The sequence below is a fragment of the Tenrec ecaudatus genome, chromosome 5 (genome assembly GCF_050624435.1).
Source record: "Tenrec ecaudatus isolate mTenEca1 chromosome 5, mTenEca1.hap1, whole genome shotgun sequence".
NCBI lineage: Eukaryota > Metazoa > Chordata > Mammalia > Afrosoricida > Tenrecidae > Tenrec > Tenrec ecaudatus.
This window is the reverse complement of record NC_134534.1, coordinates 135433893-135449953: the sequence shown is the minus strand read 5'-3', so window position 1 is coordinate 135449953 and position 16061 is coordinate 135433893. Positions and strand designations below refer to the sequence as shown.

Genomic DNA, 16061 nt, shown 5'->3' with positions numbered 1-16061 from the left:
ATCTATGTTAAATTCCAAATACTCAAAAGATAAAACAATACAGCTAATGCTGTAATACTGTGTGTGACATAGTGGCTACATGTTGGGCTGTGATCCACAAGGTAAGCAGCTCAAAAGCATCAGATGATTCATGGAAGAAAGATGGGGCTTTCTACTCAGGGATCCACCTAATGCAATCATGTAGTTATTTCCATGTTGAGCCTTCACATCACCTCAGAAGAAAGGAAAATGCACCCAAGTCCATTAATGCTGAATCAGTAAACCAAATGTTAGAGCTGTCGTGTACAATATATAAGCCTTTAGAAGTTAAAAAAGGACAACTAGTGCCAACAATGACAATAAATCCACATTTGAATGCTTGAGCAACACCGTCTCCAGCAAGGAACGATGTCACAGTGAGGCAATCAAGAAGGGAGCCTGCTGCCTGAGAAGCATAAATATATAAGGGTGTCATTTGCTAAAAGTTAAGAGTTTCAGGTGTGCTTTCTCTACTCTCATTTTAGATAGCTCTGGTCAATTTCACAGCCTCCACCAGGGCTGGAGAGGTAAATTGGATAACTGCAGAATCTCTTTGTCGAAGTGAAGTTCTATTTTCTTTTACACCTTCTTCATCAGAGTCGTCATCGTTCTTCTGTTGTGTGGTGTTATCATCGACAGTAGCCTGGGCACAGCTGATAATCGCTAAAAGTCCTTCTCTTAAAGTGGAAGCAGGCAAAAAGCAAGGCAATGCAGGTCAGTTTTCTCATTTTCCAAACTTCTGCTTTTATCTTTGCTAGACTTTAAATGTAAATGCTTAAAAAAAACCCTCTAACAACCATTATTATGCAATCTCTTTGTAATTGGTTACTAAGAAATAAATGTTAATAACGCTAATTACCTACTTTAAATTAATTTAACTCCTTCAAATATTCTGGTTTTTCAGTTTTTATCCTTCCTGGATTTTGCATTAAACTATAAATATTCGAAAAAATGTTTTGGATAACAGTATAGCATCTAATCCATTAAGATGAAAATAAATTTATTTTTGCTGCTGCCTTTCCAGATTGGCAGCAGGTGCTTAGCAGTGTCTGGTTAAATGTCAAATTATAGCTATTTGGAAACAAAGCTTTAGCTGTGGCTATTTACCATCAACTCTGTAACAGAGCATCCTTTGTATTCTAAGGATCACTGAGAACAAATATTTGTGTGACAATTTGCTAAATTTTACATTCTCCCCATTTTAAAAAAATGCATTTATAATTATGATGAAATTTTTCCCCATGTAATGCCATCTTCCTAGTAGAATGGAGTCTAGGTACATAGATGACACCTCTGTAGTTATAATTATTTTATTCCCTCTGTTTTTACTGGAGTTTGTTCTTCGTGTTTCTCCCATTAAGACATCACTGTGAGTCAGAGAAACAGAAAACTTTCCTCTAATTAACTAAACATTATCTCAAAGCCTATTTATTGAGAATTAAATGGAAAATATTGTTTCCAGGCTCAAATTTTATAAATAACCATAAATAGTTCAATAGCTTTGAGACAAAAACAAAAAATAGTTCTTATTTTAACAGGTTTGATGAGATCTCCCAATACAAAATTCCCAATTAAATTTGCATTTCATGTCAACAGTAGTTTAAATATGTCCCAAATCGTGCATGGCCTGTATTTTTATTTGCTAATTTTGGAAACCGTATGGATTGATGCCACTTTTATTTTCTTAATGTGAATGAGAACGCCACCATTTACATGAATAACATAAAAAATGGAAATTGGACGTCACTAACAAAAGTTAAACCCATTTCAGCAGCGCAGGGCTGTGTAATGGTCTTCAAAGAGAGGAGCTGTAAGTGCCTATTGAGGTCTGTAAACCCCGACCTGAGGAATATACCACTCTTGTGAAGTTATTCTCCTGTTAGAGGAGGCATCTACACGCTCAAGAGTTGAAGGCTCTTATCTAAGGCCTTAGATGCAATAAATAATGGCCACTGGCTCCAGCTCAGGGCATTCAACAATATTTCTTCAAAGGAATCCCAGACCACTTTGTATCTAAAGCCTGCATTTCTCGGGAGCAAAGGGGAAGGCATCTAGACTCCCTTTGTAACCCTCATGTGCTCTTACACGCGAACAGGTGTTCTCTCTGTGCGGAAGAAAAGCAAGGCACACGTGGGACTCAGCAGCCGGTGCAGTCGATTAAAGACTTCTCGGGACACACACACCCCGCGCCTTATTATTAGATCAAAAACATCTGCGGAAACTGAAGTTCTTGGGCATTTCACTGGGTTTCGCAGGTGACTCATCTGAGCTGGCTTCCTGAGCCGGTGTCGGATATCTTTTGCATATTTGAATAACAGACCTTTTCTCCATTTCCCCTTTTTTTTTTTTCTGGTTTCATGGCCAGAGCCCACTCTCATATCAAAAGCTAGTCACTGACAGGAGGTTTAGCGAACAAAATACAAGGTTAAAAAAGAAAAAAGGTGAGCCGAGGTGCAGGACCGGAGCTTAAGATGGGGAAATTTGCCCTTCAAGCTTTCCCTCCTCCAGCCCTGGAGAATGACAGCTCCCTCGTCCGAGGACTCCCTTCCCCGGCAGGCACCGGGAGACTCCGGGGCACCGGCTGCCCCGCCGCCCGCTTGCCAGCCAGCCAATAGGCACTCTCAGCTGGGGCCCCCCGCCAACGCCGGACCACGCGGAAGCGGAGGCAGTAAAACTACATTTCCCATCGCGCATTGCCGCACGCCCCGGCCAATGGGCGCGCTGAAATCCGAGCCCGGGGCGGGGCCGGACGTACGGCCCGTGTCATTGGCTACGGAGAGAGCTTCGGCGAGCAGGGATCCGGGAGCGAGGGAAGCGAAATGACATTTCCTCTTTAAATAGCTGGAAGCCGGCCCCCGCGGAGAAATGGCTGCGTCGGCAGGTAGGTCGGCTGGAAGCCCCGCAAGTGTTCGAGGGTGCCTGGAGGGATGTGGGTGGAGAGCCCGACCCTGCGCTGCCCGAGGTGGTGGCGACGAGGAGCCGGTCCGCCTGAGGGGAGGCGGCGGCGGCGGGCTGGGGGGCGCGGGAGGAGGGCGGCCGGCGGTCGGGCGGTCGGGCGGTCCGGCGGGGCAGGGACGGGGGTCTGTACCCGTGGCTGTTGCCATCCGTTCGCGAGGCGCTTGAGGGGGCACCGCAGTCGCCGTCTCGGCCCCGCTGCGGGCTCGGCTTGGCCGGGGTCGGCGCGGACCCCTCGCCCGTCCTGCCCGCACGGTCCTTCCGCGGGGCAGCGCGCCCGCCGGGCTCCGAGGGGGCAGGCTGGCCTTCCGCCCTCCCCGTGTCCGTCCGATCCCGCCGCGTCCTCCAACGAGGTGGCGGCCGTAGACCGAAACGTTTTCTGTGGGGAGGGGGGGAGGGGGAGCAGCCGAGCCGACCAACAAACCACCACCACCCCGCGTCGCCGTTAAACGGGCTCGGAACTCGGGGCTGGTTGTGCGGGTTCTCTCTCCCCAGATTTAAGCAAGTCCTCCCCCACGCCGAATGGGATTCCATCCGCAGACGCCGCCAGCGAGGCCATGGACCCCTTCCACGCTTGCAGTATTCTGAAGCAACTCAAAGCAATGTACGACGAGGCGCAGTTGACAGACATTGTGGTGGAAGTGGATCACGGGAAAACATTTTCTTGCCATCGAAACGTGCTTGCTGCCATCAGCCCCTACTTCAGGTAGGATGATGGGGATAGAAACTTGTACCGAAAATCGCACCGAGCCCTCTCCCCCCGCCCCCCACCCAGTGTTCCCCAGTTGAGGGTGACGCGGAAGCGGTAACGAAACGATAGCTGTTTTGTTTCCTGATTCCCACCTTTTCAACCCAGCCCTTGTTTGGGGACTTAAAAGAATTTCGCCGTCACTGAAGCGCATGGTCTTTTAGTGAGTCCACGCTTGTGGATCGGTTTGTTTTAAGTAAATGACCCGATGAATCAGGCATTGTGCCGCCCGGTGTGGCAGTCACTAGCCACATGTGACTATTTAAATTTAAATGACCTAAAATTAAAAATGCAGTTCTTCAGGCCCACTAGCCACACAAGCGCTCAGCAACTGCATGTAGCTGGTGGCTGCCATATTGGACAGGGCAGACGGTTCCACCACTGAAAGCTTTATTTGGAGAATTTTGATGGGGAATTGTAAAAGGTTCAGGATATGTACTCCTAGTGCATGCAACCCTTTAACCATCCTCAGCATGTAAGTCTGTCCCTTTAAAACGGAATTGCCAAGCAAGAGATTGTTTTGAATGTAATTGTGGTAAAAGCAATGAAATAAGGACGAGTGAAATAGCATTTTTATGTACCTAAGTCCCTGATTAGTGATTATTTCCAAGATGATCAGAAGTATTTTTAGCTGAGTTATATTCATTTATGCTGATATTTGCAAGTCATAAAACTTTAGAAAGTGAACATTTAAAAGTTGGGTTTGAAAAATATGTCACACTCTCTAAAGGCAGTCTTCTTCTGTTACAAGGGCTCATGTTTTTAAGTCTTTTCATACTGAAAAGGAAAGGGCACACGAAGGAGAGGAAAGCTGTTTTCCTAAACACGCTAAATGTGCTTCTTCCCTTCCCTTTGAAGGTGCTTACCTTTGTAGGGCACACAGAAGTGCAGTGTTCCAGACACTGGTTTCTTGTTCGTCTTTTTCAGAATACTGGTTCAAATGTAGTCACTTCAAGCTGATGCTTGTGATGTAACCATGCAGCTTTGCCTAGGGTGGGTCATTGGCTTATTAAGTATTAACCATCACTCGACAGGAGCTGGAAAGGAAAAACATGAAATGCACATACATTGAAGGCATATTTGGACAGATAATGGAAACCACTGATGATATTTCACTTCTTCCTTTTATCCATTAGGTATGACTAGATCATTTATTGTTTAAATATGTGTCACACTTGCTTTTCATGTATTGTCCAATAAAATCTTTTTATAAGCCTACCTCTGCCCAGTTGGGACCCTCCTTTTACACAGGGAACGTCTCAAAGTAGGAAGTGACAAAGGCAGGATTTGGTTCCAGGGCCAAGGTACTTGGTCAGCGTAAGATGAAGGAACAAGATGGGGCAGAGCGTATCCTTTTTCTAAAGTTGCCTTTCCTTGTTTTTTAAAATATATGCTAAATTTGAACAGTGGGGGACAGGGAGAAGAAATGAGAATTTAACTTGAAAATGGGATTTTATACTATGAATTATTTAAATGTCCAAGTTAGTTTCAGTGACTTTGAAAATTGCTTTAAAAGAAGCATGCCACCATATAATATTTTTTTTTAAGTTCCAAGAAGATTAAGAACTGTCTGAGAAACGTTTCTGAGAATAAGGTATGTGAATTCCAATGATGACATTTGACAAGAAATTTAGGATTAGGTTGTTAGTGTCTGCCGGAGGTCTTTCTGTAAAATAAATGTGTTGACACTGGGCTGTTTCTTTGGGGGACTTAGAAATCCTTACTTAATCATTTCAAAGTCTTGCATCACTGGTGTTTAAATTAGAATAGCTAGAAGTCTCACTGGCTCTTTTGGGAGCCCAGCGCCTTGTTAGAATTAACGTTTGTATGATTATTGTCACCTGGCTGCTGCCCAGAATTTTCTCTGAGGAAGTGTTTCCCCTTCTATAGAGTTTGCATACATAATCTATTAGAAGAAAAAGAAATCACCTATCTGAGAATGCATGAGTGTTAGACTGCTCTTGCATCTGACTCCTCTCATGTCAATGGCAGTTCTCATGATAAAGGGATATTCTCCCTTGGGAGTTAATCACTGCCTAATGAAGGACTTTATTTTTCTTTTTAATTGGTAGCTGTGTAACTGAGCCTTTCAGGACCTGAACTAAACGCCAGCTTATACCTAGGAACATGCAGATTTTAGTAAGCAAAAATGTGAGTGATATTAAACTTGAGATTTACATCCTAGAGGTAAAACTAGGACTCGACGATGGTTAATTCAGGCAGCAAGCCGAATCCTTGCACCCTATGAACCGTCAGTATTTCTCATACTGTATTTTAAAATTAATTCCGTGTGCTTGATGGAAACTTAAAAAGTGACTGGAAATCTTCCTATCTAGGGATATTGGTCTTTACATAAAAAACAGAACATTACTATCTACTTAATCTTATAATGCCTGTATTTTTAAGTTCAGGAAAAATTTTTTTGTTTGTTTTTATTCTTTACTTTCATAGTTATCAATATATATAACAACCAAAATATATAAAATTTGCACTATTTTAAAAAATGTAATAACATTGTCACATTTATAATTTATAATTTCAGTACCAGAAACGTTTTAATTAAATGTTAGGAAAATGTCATGCTCGGCGTTATAGGGTTAATTCTGATTGATAACATAACTGAACAAATAAAATGAGAGGGACCTAGATCTGAATAACCAACTTTATCACTAATATGAGGTTAGTATACTCCACAAACATTTGCGGAATGTCCTGGACCTTAAAAACAAAGATAATTACACAGCCCTTTCCACAAAAGGCTTAAAATTGCTTTTGATTTGATTTTTAGATTTAATTTAAAAAGAAACATTATATGAAACAATATAATATTTATTGGAATAAATACAGTATTATAATAAATGTCATTTATAAGTATTAATATTTTATAAAGAATGAGGCTTTTGACTGCTTTAATGTTTTAGCAAGAGAATTTCATAACTGTATTGAAACTTTAATTTAGAGAAAATTGGTCCCAAAGGTGGAATTTTTAGCTTTTAAAAACTATTAATTCCAAAGACTCAGATAGCTTACACTTATTCCAAAGGCATCATATTAACTCAACCATAATCTTTCTCTTTCTTTCAGATATATATATAAAATTTGATAACTTTGGGGAATGTTTCTCATTTTAACAAAGGTTTTTGCAATGCGCAAGGCTGATAGTTACTTACATGTTTCTAATGATTAAGAAATCATTCAAAAGAATTGCTTTAAAAGAGAGTAAGTAGAAATGCAGTTTTGAGACAATCTTGGTTTTCTAAGGTAAAACTGTTTAAAACTATATTTGGGGAACAGAAAGACTGATAAATCGTCATGCGGCATAAAATGTGTTAGTAGACAGCCTCTCTGTGTCACATTGCTGTCCAATGAAAAGGAAACAAACTACGCTCACTGCCATCAAGTCGATGTTGACTGACAGCAACCCTGGCGGACAGGGAAGGAGCCGTCCCTGTGGGTTTCTGGAGCTCCCTCTTTTCTGGCAGTAGATCTAACTGCTATGCCACCAGGGCATCTTTTGCCATCCAGTAAGTATTCTTCAGTCTTGTGACTGCCATGACAATGTGCGATTTTGCATCCCTAAGACAATTTGAGGAACCCTAGTGGTGTAGCCGCTACATGTTAGACTGTGATCCACCCGGTCCCCAGTGCCAAACCACAGCCATGCTGTGCGAGAAAGCGGAGGCTCCTCAGCTCCTGTAAAGAGGTACAGTTTCGGAAAGCCACACGGGCAGTTCTCTTCTGTCCTGCACAACCAGTGTGAGTTGTAATTGATGCCACAGCAGGGAGAAGACATTTGAGAGAAGATTGGATAGGATGCCTAGGGAAAAGAAGTCTGGGAATATGTGCACAAAGGGAACTGGCGCTGCTTGTAAGATTTTTGAGATAAGCCAGGCTAAATCTTTCCATGAGCAATTTTTATACTTCTTCAGAAGATCATGTCACATGTTTAGGAAATTTTATTCAGTTTCAAAAGGTTTTCTGTGTGGTAACTTCATACTTTTAAATAAATTTTACCACAGTCAGTTGTATTTTTCGCACACAGAGACCACTAACTACTCTCTCCTCCTCAGATCCATGTTCACTAGCGGCCTTACAGAAAGTACCCAGAAAGAAGTTCGGATAGTTGGTGTTGAACCTGAATCGATGGGTTCAGTTTTGAACTATGCTTACACCTCCAGAGTTGTTCTGACCGAGGCCAATGTTCAAGCCTTGTTCACTGCAGCTAGTATCTTCCAGATTGCTTCCATCCAAGACCAGTGTGCTAAGTACATGATCAGTCATTTGGAGCCACAAAACTGTATTGGAGTCTTTATCTTCGCTGATCATTATGGTCATCAAGAACTTGGAGATCGATCAAAGGAATACATTCGGAAGAAGTTCTTGTGTGTCACCGAGGAACAAGAGTTTCTTTATTTGACAAAAGACCAACTCATAAGCATCCTAGATAGCGATGACTTAAATGTAGACCGAGAGGAGCATGTGTATGAAAGTATTATAAGGTGGTTTGAATATGAACAGAATGAAAGAGAAGTGCACCTTCCTGAAATTTTTGCCAAATGCATACGGTTTCCTCTGATGGAAAACACCTTTAAAGAGAGCATTCCGCCTCAGTTTGCACAGGCAATCGCCAAAAGCTGTGTTGGAAAGGAACCGTTCAAAACCAATGGCTGTACCCAGAGGCTTGGGATGACTGCTTCTGAAATGATCATATGTTTTGACGCTGCCCACAAACACTCAGGAAAGAAGCAAACAGTGCCTTGTCTCGATATCGCCACAGGAAGAGTATTTAAACTATGCAAGCCACCAAATGACCTGAGAGAAGTGGGTATTCTTGTGTCCCCAGATAATGACATTTACATTGCAGGAGGGTACAGGCCCAGCAGCAGCGAGGTCTCCATTGACCACAAGGCAGAAAATGACTTCTGGATGTATGATCATGCTGCCAATCGATGGCTGCCCAAGCCGCCCTTGCTGCGGGCCAGAATCGGCTGCAAGCTGGTGTACTGCAGTGGTAAAATGTACGCAATTGGAGGCCGTGTGTATGAAGGCGATGGGCGAAACTCCCTGAAATCGGTGGAGTGCTACGACAGCAGAGAGAACTGTTGGAGGACCGTTTGCGCAATGCCTGTCGCAATGGAGTTTCACAATGCCGTGGAGTACAAAGAGAAGATCTATGTGTTACAGGGTAGGTGCCTGAGGGATTTCCTTCTCCAGGGAAGGGTGCCCTGACCCACCCCTGTGGCTTACTTTGTTATCCTAACGCAGGTATTTCCTCCTGCTGAAGGAGGACTATGCCTTATTTCTTTAAAAACTTTGCTGAAACAGTTTCTGTTCTTTAAAGGACCTATGAAGAATTGATAAGATTTGAGTTAAATGAGGCAGGTATTTTATTTTATTTGTATTTTTAAAAATCATTTTATTGGGGGCTCATACAGCTTATCACAATCCATCCATCCATTGTGTCAAGCACATTTGTACATAATGTTGCCATCATCGTTTTCAAAACATTTGTGTCAGCTAATTTTACCCTCCTTCCCCCCTCCCTCATGAACCCTTGATAATTTATAAATTAATATTTTTTCGTGTTTTACACTGACTGATGTCTCCCTCTACCCACTTTTCTGTAGTCCATTCCCTGGGAGAAGGTTGTACGTCGATCATTATGATTGGTTCCCCCCCACCTTCCCCTTCCCCTCCCTGTATTGATACTCTCAGTATTGGTCCTGAGGGGTTTATCTGTCTGTCCTGGATTCCCTGTGTTGTGAACTCTTATATGTACCAGTGTACACGCTCTGGTCTAGGAGGATTTGTAAGGTAGAATTGGGGTCTTGTTAGTGGGGGTGGGGGGTGGGGTGGGGAGAGGAAACATTAAGGAACTAGAGGAAAGTCTTACGTTTTGTCAGTGTTGTACTGCACCCTGACTGGCTGTCTCTTCCTTGTGACCCTCTGTAAGGGGATGTCCAATTGTCTCCAGTTGGGCTTTGGGAAGGCAGGTATTTTAAAGTAACTAAAAAATCATGTAAGTTATTTCTGAATTGACCATATTTTGATAACATGTGGAATAAGTATTTTTGAAAACACTCCATTCTTTAATAATTGGTTCAGCATTTATTAAATTCTGGAGAACTTATTAAAGACATTAAATGTGCAGGCACGGGCGATGCATGACCATTTTTGCTCTTCAATGACATCTAATCAAGAGATGTTTTAGCAACTGCTTTCCTTATGAAACTTGCTGAATTAGTTTAAAAGAGGAAAAAGAACCGAGCATTAAATCTATGCCATTTACTTGCCAAGGCATTTTGTATAAGCCTTATGATCACAAAGGTTATGAAACTTCACTACAAAGAGTTTCAAATTAGAATCTTAAGATTTTATTCTGTTTTCCCATTGCTTTCCATAAAACATGATTTGGAATTTTCTCAATGAAAACTTTGAGGTGGTACTTTTTTCTCTCTATAAGGTAAGAAGGACTACTGAATGGACTCAGCCTTTTTTTTTTTTTTAAAGTAAAACCCTAAACGACTATTAAAGACCTGTTCTCTGGCTAAGATTATAAATGGAGAATCAGAATGACTAGGTGGGAAGTACCGTATATACCTGAGTATAAGCTGACCCGAATGTCAGTCGAGGCACAGTTTTACCACAAAAACTTCATTAAAAATGTGCTGAACACGAGGTGCCAAAGGGATCAGTTTTCAGGCATCAAAGAACAAGAAATCATATCATGTGTGCTCACCTTCATGATACGATCCCTGAAGACAAATGGGTGCATAAGCAAATGTGGTGAAGAAAGCTGATGATGCCCGGCTATTAAAAGATATAGTGTCTGAGGTCTTAAAGGCATGAAGGTAAACAAGTGGCCATCTAGCTCAGAAGCAACAAAGCCCACACTGGAAGAAGCACACCAGCCTCTGTGATCATGAGATGTCGTTGGGATCAGGTATCAGGCATCATCAGAACAAAAAAATCTTACCATAGTGAATGAAGGGGGTAGTGCAGAGTGGAGACCCAAAGAAGCCCATTTGTAGGCCACTGAGCATCCCCTTTCAAAAGGGTGTCTCAGGGAGGAGATGAGCCATTCAGGGTGTGATGTAGCAATGATGAAAAATACAACTTTCCTCTAGTTCCTAAATGCTTTATTCCCCGTCCGCCCCATCCCCCATTATCATGATCCCAATACTACCTTGGAAGTTGGCTAGACCAGAGGATGTACACTAATACAGATAGGAACTGGAAACACAGAGAATCCAGGACAGATGATCCCTTCAGGACCAGTGGTGAGAGGGGTGATATTGGGAGGGTAGAAGGAGGGTAAGTTGGAAAGGGGGAACCAATTACAAGGATCTACATGTGACTTCCTTCCTGGGGGATGGACAACAGAAAGTGGGTGAAGGGAGACCTTAGACAGGGCAAGATATGACAAAATAATAATTTATAAATTATCAAGTGTTCATGAGGGAGGGGAAAAATGCCCTGATGCAAGGGTCTTGAGAGCAAATGTTTTGAGAATGATGAGGGCGATGAACGTACAAATGTGCTTTATACAATTGATAATATGTATGGATTGTGATAAGAGTTATATGAGCGCCTAATAAAACGATAAAAAAAGGTGCTGAAAAACTTGGCTTATACACAAGTATATACGGTATTTTGTGAAAGCTAATATTTTCACCGTGCTTGATTATATTATGCATGTTTAGTTCCTTGAATGGTGACTGCAGTACAGTGAAGCAAAGATTTATTCCTTTTCTGTTTTTAAATTGGTTATATATGAATGTTATGCCATCACTCCAAAGTAACTCCTTACCTCTTCCCAGTATAAATATCAGTTCAAATGGACGATGAAATATGTTACACATATTTCATGCCATGGATTGAAAATGGTTTAAGGTATTTTGTGATCTCATTTTAGTGTATTACTAGTGATTATGAAAGAAATAATTGAAAAATGAAATACTTAGATACGGTTTTTAGTTTTTCAGTGATTGGAATGACAATTTGCAACTCAACAACAAACATGAAAAATGTATGTATTCGTGTTTTCTTTTTCTTCCTTTAGGAGAATTTTTCCTCTTCTATGAACCACAGAAAGACTACTGGGGTTTTTTAACTCCCATGACTGTGCCTAGAATCCAGGGCTTAGCAGCTATATATAAGAACTCTATCTACTACATAGCTGGGACCTGTGGAAATCACCAGCGTGTGTTTACTGTAGAGGTCTATGATATTGAACTAAACAAATGGACTCGCAAGAAGGATATTCCATGCAACCAGTCTATAAATCCATACTTTAAACTGGTACTCTTCCAAAAGAAACTCCACCTGTTTGTTAGAGCTACGCAAGTGACTGTGGAAGAACATGTCTTCAGAACCAGCAGAAAAAATACCCTTTACCTGTATGATGATGTCACGGACGAGTGGGTGGAAGTGTATGAGACCCCAGATCGGCTGTGGGACCTTGGCCGGCATTTTGAATGTGCTGTTGCTAAACTCTATCCTCAATGTCTTCAAAAGGTACTTTAATTGTAGCAGGCCTTGGCGAACTTGCTGGCACCTTATACACGATGAAACTTGTCTTAAGAGCGATACAAGATGCAGTCAGTATTTAAGAGAGCTGAGAGAAGAGTTTTGTATGTGGCAATGGGTGCTCTTCAAGCTTACAGTGTAGGGTGGGGTTTGTTGTTATCCTTGTTGTGATGTTTTCATTTCAGTAAGGCAAAGGTAACAAAGTGCAATTATCAGCTTTTTTTTTCTGGTTTAAAAGTAATCCTATCATCTTAGAATTTTGTGATACACTGAGTCTCCCGTCCTGAAAGAGCAGCTAGGGTATTATCAGGTAGAGACACCACGACTGGTTTTACCTGACTTCTAATTCTAAATACGGGTAAGTAATACAAGGCAATATCACTGGGACTTGGCTTTAGCTGTGACCTCTCCAACAAAGGAGCACGAACTATAATCCTCATTCTCTGTGTACCTTTTTTTAAGTGTCCTAAGATTGAAGTGTGTAGTGGTATTCGAGCAAATTGAAGGAAAAAACAAAGCAATTTCAGAAAGTTAGGAATCCGATTGACACATATCTCATGTAATTTTTAAGTTATGCTGATGTAGGTAGTTAACAGTTTTCTGTCAATGACTTTTTCAAGTGCTAACTAACACTGTCCCTCTTTTAATTTTTTTCTTTAAACCCCCTCCAAGGGCTCAAATTCACAGATGGCTGGTGCTAGTGTAAGTTACTTCATAGGTATAGCTAGATTGATTTTCAATTGTCTGAGCCGGCAATTTTCTTTGAAGTTGGGTGGTAGTTTCATGGTCATGGGGCTTGCTGAACAGAACTCTTATTATTTCACAAGACTTTCTAGTTTTGTGGTCAAGTAGTCAAGTCATTGGTCTGCCTGTACTCAGTCTTAGAGTCGTGAGAAATGATGCTCAGTTTGCACTAACATGGGCCATTTGGTTGCCTGGTCTACGTTTCCATCCTCTACCTGTAAAAGATACCTTATTCTTCCCCCATACAGAACATAATGTGAAGTTTCACCCTCGGTTTTAAAATTCTATTTTTTGGAAATGGATTCCTGCAGTGGTCTAATTTAATTACTAATATATTATACATGACAGTTAAAACCATTTTTGTTTTTATTTTGCATTTAACAGTGATGGGTATTTTGCCATTGTTCTATCTGAAGATGATTGAAAAGGAAAAATGTATGTGAATAGAACCATAACATTATAGGCTCCAAATAATTTTGCATATTTAACTGAAAAATTTCTAGTTACCAGCTAGGAATATTAACGTGAAGGACAAATTCAACTCATTTGTAAAACCTAAAGCAGATATTGGTGCGGAGCCTTGGTGTGTGGTGTATTGGTTACTTGGACTGCAATCCGAAAGGTTTGTGGTTCGAAACCACCAGCCACACCAAAGGAGAAAGATGGGCCATAAAGGTTAGTCTCAGAAACTGACAAGGGCAGTTCTAAATGGATGGCAGTGAGTTTGTTTTGTTCGCGCAGATAATTTGGATCGGTAGCAACCCCCCCCCCCAAAGTTTAAGAGGAATTGATAAGGTATATAAGGGGGCTTTAAAGATTCATGGGAAAATGGGATTGAAAGATAATGAAAATTTTTATTCTCTTGGAAGAAAACCAGTATGGTTTGAATTTACAAATCTTGCATGGATTGTAATGTGACACTGTGAAACACGATTTAAAACATTGCCTCTTTGCATCACATACCTCATTTTTCAGAAAATTTCCCAACTGCTTGTCATAGACACACCTCTCTACAAGTAGGGGATGTTTTCTGCAGTTGAATCTAAAGTGGATATCATCTCTTGAATTAAAATTTAAAATCTAGTCATAGATCTGTGAGTTTTGTCTTACTGGCTTGAGACTGTCTATGATGGCTTTATAAACTTTTATCAATTAGTAATTTTTACCCCCCTCCCCATTTTGTCTTTATCTTAGCCTTCTGATTTTATATCCACGCTGTTTTAGAGCTATTTTTCTTGAGTTTCTTTTTAAGCATTCTTTACAGTGTTGCTGAGGGAAGGAGGGAAAAAAAACAAAAATACCCTACTCGTTCAAGAGGTGTTCATGTGATTGATGTTGAAAATCAATCATGTGATTGATTTTGAAAGCCTCGTTGAATATGGGATTTCCTGCCGCTTTTTGACAATCTTCTGTATTTATTTTGGAAATGTATTACGGTACTTGAAAACAACACTGAGTTAGCATTTATAGAGGGGTACAACAGACGGATGGATTGATTCTGCAGGAGATTTCTTGTGGTGATCTGCACAACAGTTGAGCCTTTTATTGTAGCAGTTTCTACTGAGGGAAGGATCGAAGTGTAGTGTGTCGAAGCCCAGGTGTAGGATTTGCTATATGGGACTAGAATATATACTGAATTTTGTATGAAGACTAATTTGTTTAAATAGTTGGGACATTTTGCCCCTCTCTAAATCATTTCAGAAGAGGAAAATGAATAGTGCGTGGGTTTGTGTTTAGATATTTAAGGTACATTTGCATAATCTGATGAGAACATTGATAGAAGGCACAATGGGTACTGCAGGATTAAGCCTCACACATGCCAGCCAGTCTCTAGCTTTCTTTTGTCTTTTGAAGAATGGATATAGCACTTTCCTATATATATTTTTACATGTTGAAACCTGGACTTGGTATTAACTACATTACAGGAAAGTAGAAATTGTATTCTTTATTTTCCATCTTTGTTGCGTGTTAATCTTACAAAATTGATGCTCCAGCATCAAGCGTATTTCATTGGTGCATGAGACTCTTTGGATGCGATCAGTGGGGGATCAGCTACCCAGTGTAAAGCAGTTTTAAATGGCATTCAATGTTCAGTGCTCAGGTATGTAGTTAAGTACTGTAGTCCTATGGGGGCAAATATGTAGATATTTTATACATTTTTGCCATAATTGCACAATTTTTTGGTTGACATTTTTACCTTATGTCATTGTTTCTTATAATAAAACCTTTTCTGATTGAAAACTTGCATTGTTGTAAATAGTTTCTGACTGATGAGGTTTGCCAAATTAAAATGTGATAGATCCCGAAATCCCTCAAGGTGGAATGAATTGAGATGTTCTTCTGTTTGTTCTCTGACACAGAATTATAAACTAGTTAATGTGGCTTTATACTAATACTCTCCAACCTTTCTAATTTGTAAAGCAAACTTTTTTTGTATTGGTAACTCTTTTGTTACATGTATTGGAATACGTTTTGTGTTGTACAACATGTCCAAACACTGTTGCCTCCACCTTCAAAGTATCTCAGATATTGGCCACCTACCACTTCAACCACTGCTAGTCTAGTCTGAGCCATCCTTTCTTGTCTAGACTGTCCAATTGCCATAAATCTTGTCTTCGTTCTACCGGCCTTGACATGCCCCCAACCCATAATCTATTCTATTTCTTTACAATGGTCAGAATGATTCTGATAGCAGCAAAAATCAGATCCTGTCAATAATTTCTCATTTCTCTTTGCACAAGAACCAAAAACCTTTGCTTGTATTATCTGCCCCATGAACCCCACCTCTTGGACCATATTGCCATCCCCCAGTCACTCTAGTTACACACCCCTAACTCTTCCCAGCAGCCCCAGGAAACACCCCCCCCACCCCCCCCCAATCAGGACCTTATTGCTATGCCTGCTGTCAGTCAGCCTCTTAGCAATTCCCTTTATTCAAATCAATATCAAGATGTTCTCTTATCAGAGTCTTATGTAAAATAGAGCATCCTCCCCCACCAACTTTACTCTCCATGTATCTTTTTTCATATTTTTATGTGGCTCCTCTTTTGGAATGAGCTTCATGAAG

The 16061-nt window shown here is 41.0% G+C and overlaps 1 protein-coding gene across 2 annotated transcripts; it reads left to right on the top strand.

The window, feature by feature from the left end:
- The first annotated feature begins 2788 nt into the window (after nt 1–2788).
- Nucleotides 2789–15177, top strand: KBTBD8 (kelch repeat and BTB domain containing 8). 2 transcript variants are annotated; one of them, XM_075549911.1, is made up of 4 exons: nt 2789–2899; nt 3469–3679; nt 7792–8906; nt 11784–15177. In XM_075549911.1, exons 1-4 carry the CDS (start codon nt 2884–2886, stop codon nt 12245–12247), a joined length of 1806 nt encoding a protein of 601 aa, XP_075406026.1. In that variant the 5' UTR covers nt 2789–2883; the 3' UTR covers nt 12248–15177. The 2 variants fall into 2 exon arrangements, with proteins under 2 accessions (XP_075406026.1, XP_075406025.1); XM_075549910.1 differs by lacking the exon at nt 2789–2899 and having other exon boundaries at nt 3536–8906.
- The last annotated feature ends 884 nt before the right edge of the window (nt 15178–16061 follow it).